Genomic DNA, 11,888 nt, shown 5'->3' on the forward strand with positions numbered 1-11,888 from the left:
TGAACGCAACTTTGAAATCCCAGCGAAAAAAGCATTCAATCGGATGTGAGGCCGTAGAGGTTCTGAATCAACCTCTTATGCTACAAAAATCAGTTTTTGCTTTTTAGAGTCGTTTAGAAAAGAATCGCATCTCGGTTAAAATTTTTTCTCTGATTTTTTTCAGTTCTCCCTGATATTCCTTGACTGAAAACTGAATTCCCTGATTCGCCAGGTTTTTGCCACCCTGGCCTTAGATTTCCCTGCTTCACACTGGGGCTTATTACGAGAGTCACTTCTCGGTGAAATGACAACCGCAATAGGCACAGTGAAAGTGATTCCCATTCGATTTGCACGCGTCTTTTTTCACCGTGAGATTTTTTCCCTTCGTTCTCACCGTAATAAGCTCCACTATCTTCATGTAACACGAGAGAAAAAGGTGGAACGTAGATCGATGGTGATAAGCGGCCCTGCGTTTATTTTCTCATTTTATGAAGATATTTTATGTCTTAATTAGTTTTTTTTTTACAAATGCGTGTGAATATCACTAGGGGCAATAGTTCAAAAACGCATAACTGTTTGCTTTTTACCGGCATGTTTCTTTTCATTATTTATATTTCCTTTCACTTTATATGGTTATTTTCCAAATATAATATATAATTTATAGAATAATAATAATAATAATATATAATAATTATTAATTAGTTAAGCAATAATTCATCAGTAATCATTAATCAGTAAATGTTGTTTTCTTCTTGCATCATTTTTAATGTGTTTATTTTTTTGCAATTACCGCCAGTATGTCCTTGTATTTTTTATATATATATTTGATAATCATACGCTAATGCAATTGTTATCATACTTCCATTATTTGTTTCTTTTATTGTAGCTATGAAGGTTTTTATTTTATCATTTCCGTAATCATCGTCATCATCATCAGTGTTGCAGTTTGAATTGTGTATAGCATATGTGTCGTTCTACCGTGCCTACTATTCTTCATGAAACATCGATAACGATCATTGCATCCAAATTAATTTTTACTCGCATTGATATAATTATCGTTCGAATTGTTTGCATTATTTCACGAAAGGCGGAAGCGTGTATATATTTGCATCCAAACTCAAAATTTTGCTGCGTGACCGGGATTCTAAGGCTACTAGCCACGTGAACTTGAAGAGCAACCAAATAATCCAGGCCCAATTGAATTATACAGTAGCTTTCCCCCATGAATCGTTTTCTTCAGAAGCCTTATAGAATCCTTATCGAACGCGTGTACCCAAAACAATCGAGAGAAGTGTGCTCTAGCGCTAGTTCATCGTCATCATCATCGTGGTCAAAATATCAATTAAAACAACTACATAAGAAAAATAGAAAAAGCAATAAATCCTCTGTGTTGAACCACCCCATTCACTGTTTTATCGATATTGATTTCAGGGAGAGTGAATATGTGTATCTAAGCGAAAAAAAGAAACAATTTCTTCAAAATGTGAAACAAATGACATATTCGTTAACTACTCGTCATAATATTCTATTCTCTTCTGTTCGCGTTTCCTTTTCAAGCAATTTAAAATGTTGCCGAACATGTTTGCGTTTTGTGTTTTTTATCGTGTTATTTAAAAATCATTTGCGTCTTTATAATTTAGCTTGGGTTTCAGAGTAGTATATAAGTAATAATCGTTCACCTGTTTTATTTCAATGTCACTCGTTTACTCGTTGATTATTGCTAACCCGGCCGAAGTTAGCATGAATGTAGCCAACGTTGTTGACAATCGCCAATATTTTTTTCTGTTGTTATTGAGTAGCGAAAATTCTAAACAAAAGATACACACATGAACACCCATTTAAGATGAATTATTGTGTAAGTTATTTTGTCGGTATCCTCTTTGTTTTGCGGTCTAGTAATGTGATAGCTTATTTAGTAGTATTTAGGTATGCATTCAGCCTATACTGCAATTTCTCGTTTATATTTTTGCTTAAGCTGTGAGCGCATGACAGATATAAGAAACTTATAAACAAATTTGAATGAAGAGGAAGCATAACTAAAATTTGTAAAAAGCAGATATCCATCTAATGTCCATTAGTTTCCGGTCAGAAGTAAGTTTAATACTCGTGAAAAATAGGTAATTGTTTATCATATCAACATATCAGTAGTTTTGTTTTCCCTCTGAATCTTATTAGTAATGAGTTGCATTAACAGAATAACGGAGTTGTCTCTGTAGTTCGTCAAGGCGAAAAATGGTTTCGCGACCCTAGTATAATGAAAAGTTCGTTCCCGATGGAGAAGCAGACATACACAAAAAAAATTAATCAAATAGGCAAAAGTTACTGGATTAAGTAGATAAAAAACAGAAAACTAAACTAAAAAGCAGTGAAAAACAATTAGCTTTACCTACATTTTTATTGCTTGTAATTTTCATTTCTATGGATATATAGCAATGAAAAAATATTCAAGCTGAGGAAACACAAAAAATATCGAACGAAAGAAGATAGTTATTCCATTATTAAGACAGGGGTTAGAAAAAATGATACTCAATTATCCTTACGCTTTTTTCGCTAGTTCACAAGAGAGCTCATTCGATATTTGCACTAAAAACTTTTTTAAGAACCAGAATGGGTGACCATTGAAAATTAAACCATATGTTTGCAGGTGTTTCATTTCTTCGTATTATTCTCCATACAATTTCTTATCTCTACGTAAAGCGAGAGTGTAAAGCAGCGTACTTTACTACTCTTTCTATTTCCCAAAAACTAGCGTGAACCTCAAGTCGAAAAAACAAAGCAGTTGGTATGTGCAAGACATCGTTTTCTGCTCTTTTTCAGTTTCATTAGAAATGGTTAGATCATTTTTCATTTTTTTCCTGCTGAACCATCCCTGTCGATAATCTAACAATGAAATAAAACCATAGGAAATTTTCGTTTTGTGCTATGGTGTTATGCTGCGCGGCAATTTTCTACTGTTTCATAAATTTAACCCTGCTTCATAATATTGAGAAGCATCTTGCGTTTTACATTTCCGCTTCTATTTTTTCGAGTACATGTCTTCAGTGTCCGCTCCATTTGGCTGGCCAAACCTGTGAAATGGAATAACATCGATGCACTTATTACTTTTTTATCTAAACACTTCTCTATGTTATGTACTGTTGAACAATTTGTCCAAAAAACCTGGAGTTCAAATCGTCGCTATCGTGTACTTACATGTTTATCGTGCTCCCATGGCTGTTGCAATGGTCCATCGTTGTTGCCCATGTCGTTCGGTCCACCCGGCATAAACTGATACTGCAACGACTGCATGAAGTTTATGTTAGGTTGGTTGGGGCCAACGGCACCACTGCTGCCACTTAGTGTGTTGTGGTATTCCATTTGCAACTGTTGTGAATAGTAAAATAAGATGAGCTCAATTTCAATAAGTTGAACAAGGTAAACATACTTGAAAGTGGTCTGGCAGATGCAAATCATCAATAAAGTGCCTGGGTGGAGGGCCCATCCATTGCTGCTGTGGACCACCACCACCACCAACTGCTAGGTTTTTGTCCACCATCCAGTGAGCATTTCCGGTAGCAGCAGCAGCGGCAGCTGCTGCAGCAGCGAGAGCGGTAGGATCATTGTCTAATGCACCAATTCCGCCATTGGATCCGTAATTAAACTTCCAGCTAGCTCTTTCGGAACCGATGGCCCGGGCCATTTTACGACCGTCGTCTTGCTGAGGTGGTAATACTCCTCCCGGTGGTCCACCGACAAGACCACCGTTTGCAGTGGGTCCATTGTTATTATTTGGTGAAATTGTTGGTGATCCCCCCAAAGCCATTCCGATGCCGTTTTCAAGATTCATGAGATTTTCTCTGGATTGTAGATGTGCGAGATCAGAAAACCAGTTTGCTCCGCCTGTTGCTCCTGCATTACGATTACTACCAGGTGGACCTGGAGGTCCAGGTCCTGGCCCATGTTGAGAGTTAGCTCGATTGGGGCCGTATGGTGGCATCTGATGACCTCCAGCACCGCCGTTTGGTGGAAGATTTTGATACTTGCCAATTGGACCTGGTGGGTGAAACATGCTGCTGTACTGGTTAGACGATGAAAGTTTACTGCCTGGTGCAGATGGTTGATGATTTTGCGATTGTGGAATCGCCGAAAAAGCAGAAGCCTTTGGGTTTAGGCGGGAAATGGGCGGTAATCCACCGCCTCCTCCACTAGCTCCCAAACCCATGTGACTCTGGTACGAAGATTGTAAAGTATCCGGACCAAAATTCAACATATGTGGGCTTTGAGACTGAAGAGCGTCGAACATAGAAGGAGGTGGCCTGGAACTTCCCACAATCGGAGGTGGGTGTTCTCTAGAATTCACTAGACTGCTGTAATCCGAGGCCATTTGTCCTGAAATAGGACGTATTTGAGACGGGTTAATCAACGGACGCTGGACTGCTAGACCACTGGGAGGAGGCTGCGATTGTTGTTGAGGTGGTTTGATGACGTTGTGCTCATTTGGTGACGAGAATGATGCAGCCTGAGATGTCTGGTGATGTCCTAGTAATCCAGGTGTTGGTTGAGACAGAGGACCGATCGGAGCGTTGCCGGAGTTGGTACTAGTTGGTGGGCAACTTGACAGCAAATGCGAGTGCTGCTGCTGGGATAAAGTCGAACTGGATGGAGGTGTGCCAGAATTGCTCGATGTTTTGGAACTAACCGGAGAAGATACGCTAGTACCGCGATATCCTGGGGCTTTGGATGCGTCGACCTTGTTAGGATAAAAAGGCAGGCTTTAGTGCAATTGTAATCTGGATATAGCTGACATAATCAATGTGTAACCGTATTAAGCCAATTATAAATATTAAAAATGATTAAGAATATTTATTTTTCCTAATGGGTTTCGTTAACACTTCAACGATCATCTCAAGCTGGTTAGTTAGGAAAAATCCTTAATGTACATTTTGGAATACCGTGTGGTACCCCCGTTCACCGCTCGACCTCCATTCACCGCTCACTTTTCACTTCAAAAGGTGTTAGGAGGAGAAATGTAATATCGTAATATATTATACTACGTTCTTTGCATCAATCGATCGTGTGGAATGTCTGTTGCAAATCACGTGTCTAAATATAGCGGTATTTATCTTCAAAGAAGCGAACAAAAATAAAATTGCTAACAAGTCTTGACGAAATGTTAAATTTCGTTATTGTTCACATTGCCGACAAAAATTATGCGTGTGTAATTAACCCTCTAGTGCCCAAATTAGTTTTATGACGGACTTCGAAAAAATCACTTTGGAGCTTTATAAACCTTTTTAAAGTTTTTTTTTGAAGCATTTTAAAGGTTTCACTGAAGACCGTCTAAAGACGGCACTGGGCACTAGGGGGTTAAGAGTTTTGGCTACGAATTATTGTTGATTTTTTATTGCAAATTTGTGCAAATCAATAATTCAGGTAATTATTATTTAATCTATGCTAATAATATGGGTTTCAAGTCGGCTGACAGCGAGAAAGGAGCTAAACTAAACTAAAATTGCAAGAACTTAGATTTCAACTTATTAACAAAGAATTCACCGCTAAGTTATTTGGTCGGTATTTTTTGGTGAAAAATAAATAATTTATCCGTGCGATAACCGAAATTGCTAGTGAAAACATAACCTCCTGACTTTTTTTTATGTGAAATTGAAGTTAATTTCGCTCTTAAGTGAACGGAAAACGGGCACCATACGGTATAAATTTCATTAGATTCTAAATGTACACCCGTATTGGAGATATAACAAGGGGTTAACAAGAAGCATGAATGATGAAAAATAAATTTATCTTCTGAGTCAATTATGAAAAATTTTCACAAATCTAGTTTTTTTTTTGGTTTGATTGCAACGTGTTCCAGTGTCTAAAACCACCATTAGTTTAAATATAATCCTACCTGCAATGGAGATTCGTTCTCGATGAAGGAAGACGCACCACTGTGCGGATGACTGTAGATAACTTTGCTTGCTCCTCCCGCGGCGCTATCTAGAACGCCAATGGTACCACCTACTACGGCAGACCCAAGCACACTACCCCCATGATGACCACCATGTTGAGAATGGTGACCATGATGGTGCTGTTGGTGTTGATGCTGCTGCTGTTGGCTGTGGTGATGCAAGTGTTGATGATGATGACTTACTCCGGTTACACTACCTGTTCCTCCGCCAGTATTAGATCCCCATTGACTGCTACCGTACGAGTCATTGAATAGGGAATACTCATGCGCCTGCGCGTTAGCGTGCAGATTATTGTTGATTTTTGATTGAAGCTGAGCGATTGCTGAGCTCGTAGTGGATGTTAAAGAAGAAGATGTTGCGGAACAAGAGGAAGAAGCCATCGCGGATAGTCCACTTCCAATCGGACCAGCCGTTGGTATACCACTACCGATGGCCGATACGGCCGATGCGATGACCGAGGATGTAGTAGAATCCAAATGTGAAGATTGCGATACAGATGTTTGCAATAGTGGCGAAGGAGTGATGCTTGTACGGGTCGCAGTTGGCGGTTGTCCAATCGGGGTAATTGACCGCCCCGAACCAGATCCTACTGGAGCAATTGGTGCATTACTTATCGACGTTGGAAGTGGATTAGTATCAACAATAATGAGGCCAGGACCGGTAGATGCCACTGGCGGAATAAATGTAGGCATTTTAACTGAGGCCTGTATCGGAGCTGGATGTGTAGACGCAACAATTGGAATCGATGAACTAGCAATTGTCATTGCACTGTTGTTAGATTGCGAAAGGAAGGTAGACGTGGCAATTGATGCACTGGCATTGCTGTTGATTAAATTACTCTGACTGTTAGAGTTATTAGACATTGTAGAATTCCCAAACGGAGCCGGTAATCCTTTTGCTGGTGATTGTAATATTTGCACTGACTGGCGTGCCGTAGTCGGTGCACTAGCCGTAACTATTGAGGACGACGTGCTGCTCGATGAACTACCACTGGAAAGAGACATGTTGGAGGCAGTGGCCTGGTTGTTGTTTGATGATTTCTTCTGGGTTTGCATTGCAGTAGAACCAGTGGATATTCCAGCACTATCTGCAACAAGTTTCGCGAAAGTTCCACTACTGCTAGCTGCGACATTGCTGTTATTGGCAGAGGCATTTTTCATTGAATGCTTCAGTGACTGTACCATACTGGTGTAGGCATTCTTTAGTACGAAATTGTTAGTCGATGTGGCACCAAGGCGTTTGCCACCATCCTTTGTAAGTTGTAAAGGGGCGTTGTTGTTCGAGGATATTACACGCGAGGTTTGTGAAACATTGTTGTTACCCGAGCCAGAGAAGAGATTTTTCGCTACTGTTGGCCGAACTGACATGCCTGATGTAGAGACATTCTTACTGGTAGCAGCAGCAAGTGCTGCAGATGCTGTAACTGGTTTATTTTGATTAGAGGCAACGAACACGTTTTTACCCTTAGACACTCCAGTAGAGGAGCTACTCATTAGAGAATTGGTATTTCCGGAAGCGATCATAGCGGATAGCGTTGGAGCTGTGGTTGAAGCGCTCGAACTCGTAGGGAGGGTAGCTTGTTGTGTAGGTGCAGGAGATGCACATGAGCCACTTTTGGCAGTGTTGTGTTTAGGAAGCATTTGAAGAATATCAACATCTGGATCTTTAATCAACGTAGCTATCAGAGAGTGTGCCTGCTTAGTAGCTTCGAGTGAACCCTTGATAGTGATCGATCGATCACCTTGAACTTTTCCTTGTTTCTCGACTTCGATATGGGCACCAGTGGCAGCTCGAATTGCATTGATGTTACTTCCTGCTCGACCAATGACTCGAGAAATTGCATGAACTGGAACCTGAACCTTTTTACACTCCATCGGAGTGGCTTGACTCTGCTGTACAGAGCTCTTCCGAACTACTTCTTTCCAACCTTCTTCGCGCTTGGCGGCAGTGGTGCTATTTTGTATTATTGCCGCCGCATTCCCAACGCCTTGATTTGCGGTTGAAGTTTGCTTCGTTGGACTCGTAGATTTCTGCAGTTGATGCTCTTCGTTATGATAGAACAAGGTTTTATTGTTGGCGTGAATCTTCTTTTGTTGATTGGCAGCGATGCTGCTACTGTTGTAGAAGGTAGTAGATTCACTTCCATCATGATCAGAACTTTCCTTATCCGCGGTATGCCGGTTTGATCCGAACACAATAATGGATTTCCGATTACCTTGCTGCTGATGGTGACTGCTGTTGGTGTGGTGAGGCGGTTGTGGTGGCGGTAATGGATGATGATCTCGTTTTGTATCTAGCTTATGAGTACTTTCCTTCGGAGCTACATTTTCTTTTTCGACGGTTTTCTCCCGCTGTTTGTTATCATAGGTGTCACGTTTGTTATCACTCGTGTGCTGCGGGGGTTGACGACGCTGTTGACCTGTAACAGATTTCTCTTTTTGCTGATGGTGTTTATCCTGAACCACAGAACTGTTGCTGGCCGTCGTTGTTGTGCTATCCGGGCTGTGACTTTGCCGAGTTTGAACTGGAAACTGGGATTGTTGCTGTTGTTGTTGCTGCTGTTGCTGCTGCTGTTGTTGTTGTTGTTGCTTAGCATGAGCAACCTTGGTGGTAATAGCAGAACTGGCCCGAGATTGTTGGTGCTGTTGCTGCTGTTGTTGTTTGCGTTTTTTATTGTTTTTTCTTTGCTGTTCAAGCAAACTGGCGGATTTTACATCGGAGCTTGAACATGAACCTTGGCTGTTAGCATCGATGCCAGAATCGCCTTCCTCTTTCTCGCCAGCAACTGTTGAGCTGACATTATTACCTGTGGCAGTTGAAGACGATGATGAACTAGGAAGATCGCGAGGCTGTTGCACTCTACTGTTTCCTACAGACCGGTTTCCGACAATAGTATGCACTGGAACATTAACAATTTCGTCATCATCATGATCAGTGTCATTATCGTCGTCCCCATCATCCTCGTCATCACTGTTACCACCTTTACCATCGCCCTCGACTAGTTTACGTTGTTGTTCTCGTTTTTCTGCTTTTCTACGTTTTTTGCGCTCACGACGTTTGGCGGCTGCTGCCTTGCGGCTTTCCTCTCTACTTCGCTCTAGGTCAAGTTCTTGTAACAATATGGACGCATTAATGTTCGCCTTGGTTGCCTGCTGATCCTTGGCAGCACGTATAACTTTGACACAATCGTGACACTTTTCCAGCAATTCCTTGTCGCTGATTGTGTTGATGTAGCGCGTCATTTCTTGATCCGATGGAAATTGGGTCACATGATTTACCATCCATTTAACCACTTTAGTATGACCTTTACGAAAAGCGGCCATCAAACAGGAAACCTTGCGATTATCCTGCGAATCGATATCGGCTCCAGAATTGCAAAGCAACTCAACAACGGCCAAGTGACCTCCGTTTGCAGCTAGCCAAAGCGGTGAATTTCCCTTTTTGTTCTTCACTTCAACAGCCGCTCCGCGGGATAGGAGCAAGTCGACAAACTTCAAATGACCCTTATCGGCGGCTATGGTCAAAGCCGTATCTCGTGAGGAAGGAACTGGAGCGGCGTTAACATCGGCGCCCTTATCTAGTAAGACACGGCCGACTTCAATGTACCCACCGGATGCAGCTTCCATAAGGGGTGTCAGTCCGGTTTTTGCTCTGTGCTCGACATTAGCTTTACGATCCAACAGAAGACTAACCACCTCATGGCGTCCTTGGAAGCATGCCAGCGTTAACGCAGTATTCCGGTTTGTTTCGATCTGTGCATTAATATCAGAACCCATGTCCAGTAATAATTTCACCGCGGCAGTATGTCCATTCATCGCTGCCAACATAAGAGGACTGATTCCAAGTTTGCTACCGGTACGCGAATTTATTTCAGCTCCGTGACTAAGCAACAGTTTAATAATATTTACATAACCACCGCTGGCAGCCAAGCTTAGGGGAGTGTAGTCTGACACGTTTCGATGTTCTCGGTTGGCATTCATGTTTAGAAGCAGTTCTACCACTTCGTATCGCCCACCGGAACAAGCCAACGAAAGAGGTGTATCTTTGGTTCGCTCGGATTGAGCTTCCATTTCCGCACCATGGCGAAGCAGAGTTTCTACGACCTTTTCATGACCAGCAGTGGCTGCCAAAATGAGTGGAGTGAACCCCTTTTTGTCTTTGTGCTCGATGTTGGCTCCCCGGCTGATGAGCAGTTCTACTAGTTCTTCATGGCCACCTGCACAGGCTAATGTTAGGGCAGTATCATGATTCGAATCAGTTTCAGAATCCACATCGATTTGACGTTCTTGGACGACATTGGCGGGAACGGCAGGTGGATATTGCATTGGCGCTGGTGCTGGACTGGCTTCAAATTGGTAACCTCCAGCAGCTGCACTTTGCTGGCCTGCTGGAGCCTGGCGTATTCCAGCTAATCGATTCTTCTCTTTACGAGATTTTTCAGTTTTCTTCGAATTTGATTTGCCTCCAGCTGTAGAAGTGGCTGAATCCACTGTATGTGGACTTTGCTGCCGTGGAATTAACAGCCCACCCGTCTGTGGCTGCTGGGTCTGGGTAGCAACCTGCACTTGCGCATGCTGTGTGCAATGGGCTGCCTGGGCCTGGGCATGCAATTGCTGAAGCTGTTGAGCTGATTGTGCCTGTTGTTGCTGAGCCAAAATCACAGAACTGGGATGTACGATACTTGTTGACTGGAACTGTTGCTGCTGCTGTTGCTGTTGTTGTTGCTGAGCGACAGCAGCTGCTGCGGCAGCAGCTGCAGCTTGATGTTGTAATTGTGCTTGTTGCAGAGCAGCTGCTTGCTGAAGAGTAACATTGCACTGTCCGCCGATTGCGTGTTGATCGAGCTGTTCTTGTGTAATTTGCAACTGTTGCTGTTGTTGTTGTTGAGCTGTCGGCAGTTGGAAAAGCAAGTGTACCTGCGAGGCTTTGTCAGCATCGACATTAAACACGAACTTGGGTTGCTGACTGTCGGTGCTATTTACGCTTCCCGTTGCACCTGGTGCTGTAGGGTGATGAAGTACAGTTGCCCCTGAGGCGGTAGTGGTTGCCTGTTGGAAGGAAGTTTTAGAAACATCTGTATGAAATGTAGTTTATACTACAAATACCTGTAGCTGACTGAGTAACTGCAGTTGATCGAGCGATATTTGCTGGTTTGGATCAAAAGCCATTAGTTGACCGGTAGCAGCCGCTTGGCCCGAGGTACCTGTTTGGCGGAAACCACATTGCTCTTCACCAGTCTCGGCCAAGCTGACATTATTGGCTTCTTCTTCGATAGGCGATGATGTACCGGAAGTGGTCAGCTGACTTTGATTACCAGCCCAGCGCGTCTTGCAGAACGAATTCATTCCGATTAAATTCGCATACGCGTCGATGTCCTGGCAGCTAAGATTTGCTGCCATTTCCTGTGTTATAATTTAATTATAAATATGTATGTTTCATCAATTCCGTCACGTATGATTTGCAGCAAATTTATTACCTGCAAAGCCACCGGTATATCGGTACAACCGTTCAACGCGTGAATAACTTCGTCGATGCATTCAACCCATTCGTAGTTGTAGATAGTTTCCCGTGAATCGTCGGTGGCTACCACTGAGCCATCCTCCGGGTTGAAAGTTTCAAGGGACTCATCCAGTGATGGATATATCCCACCTACGCACTCGGACATTGTTTCGTTTTCCGAATCGTCTATATTGAACATCTGAAGATGCTCGTCTCCATCTTCCACGTACTGATGGGGTCCATCATTATCGCTGAGTTTGATTTGCTACAGATATAATAGGATCATGAGCTATATTTTTAGTTTTTATCAAATGATATTAGACTTACATTACTACCAGCCTTGTGCTGGATGATATTGGAAACGTGCTGATGTACCTGGACAAATTCCGGAGTTGGTAGAAGGTCGGAACGAAAATCGTGCATTACCTCACAAAAAATTCGGGACAAATCTGCTAGCTCAGCATC

The 11,888-nt window shown here is 42.5% G+C and overlaps 1 protein-coding gene across 6 annotated transcripts in view; it reads right to left on the bottom strand.

The window, feature by feature from the left end:
- Window positions 1–552: 552 nt before the first annotated feature.
- LOC129718864 (ankyrin repeat and KH domain-containing protein mask) overlaps window positions 553–11,888 on the bottom strand; it is a 60,527-nt gene continuing 49,191 nt past the window's right edge. For all 6 annotated transcript variants that reach the window (XM_055670040.1, XM_055670039.1, XM_055670038.1 and 3 more), the window contains 7 exons: window positions 11,751–11,887; window positions 11,401–11,688; window positions 11,030–11,326; window positions 5,864–10,972; window positions 3,404–4,708; window positions 3,172–3,342; window positions 553–3,047 (listed from right to left, as the gene is read on the bottom strand). In XM_055670040.1, coding sequence (XP_055526015.1) covers window positions 3,018–3,047; window positions 3,172–3,342; window positions 3,404–4,708; window positions 5,864–10,972; window positions 11,030–11,326; window positions 11,401–11,688; window positions 11,751–11,887 — 7,337 coding nt within the window. In that variant the 3' untranslated portion in view covers window positions 553–3,017. The remainder of the gene's footprint in view (window positions 3,048–3,171; window positions 3,343–3,403; window positions 4,709–5,863; window positions 10,973–11,029; window positions 11,327–11,400; window positions 11,689–11,750; window position 11,888) is intronic.

This window comes from Wyeomyia smithii, chromosome 1 (assembly GCF_029784165.1).
Source record: "Wyeomyia smithii strain HCP4-BCI-WySm-NY-G18 chromosome 1, ASM2978416v1, whole genome shotgun sequence".
Lineage (NCBI taxonomy): Eukaryota > Metazoa > Arthropoda > Insecta > Diptera > Culicidae > Wyeomyia > Wyeomyia smithii.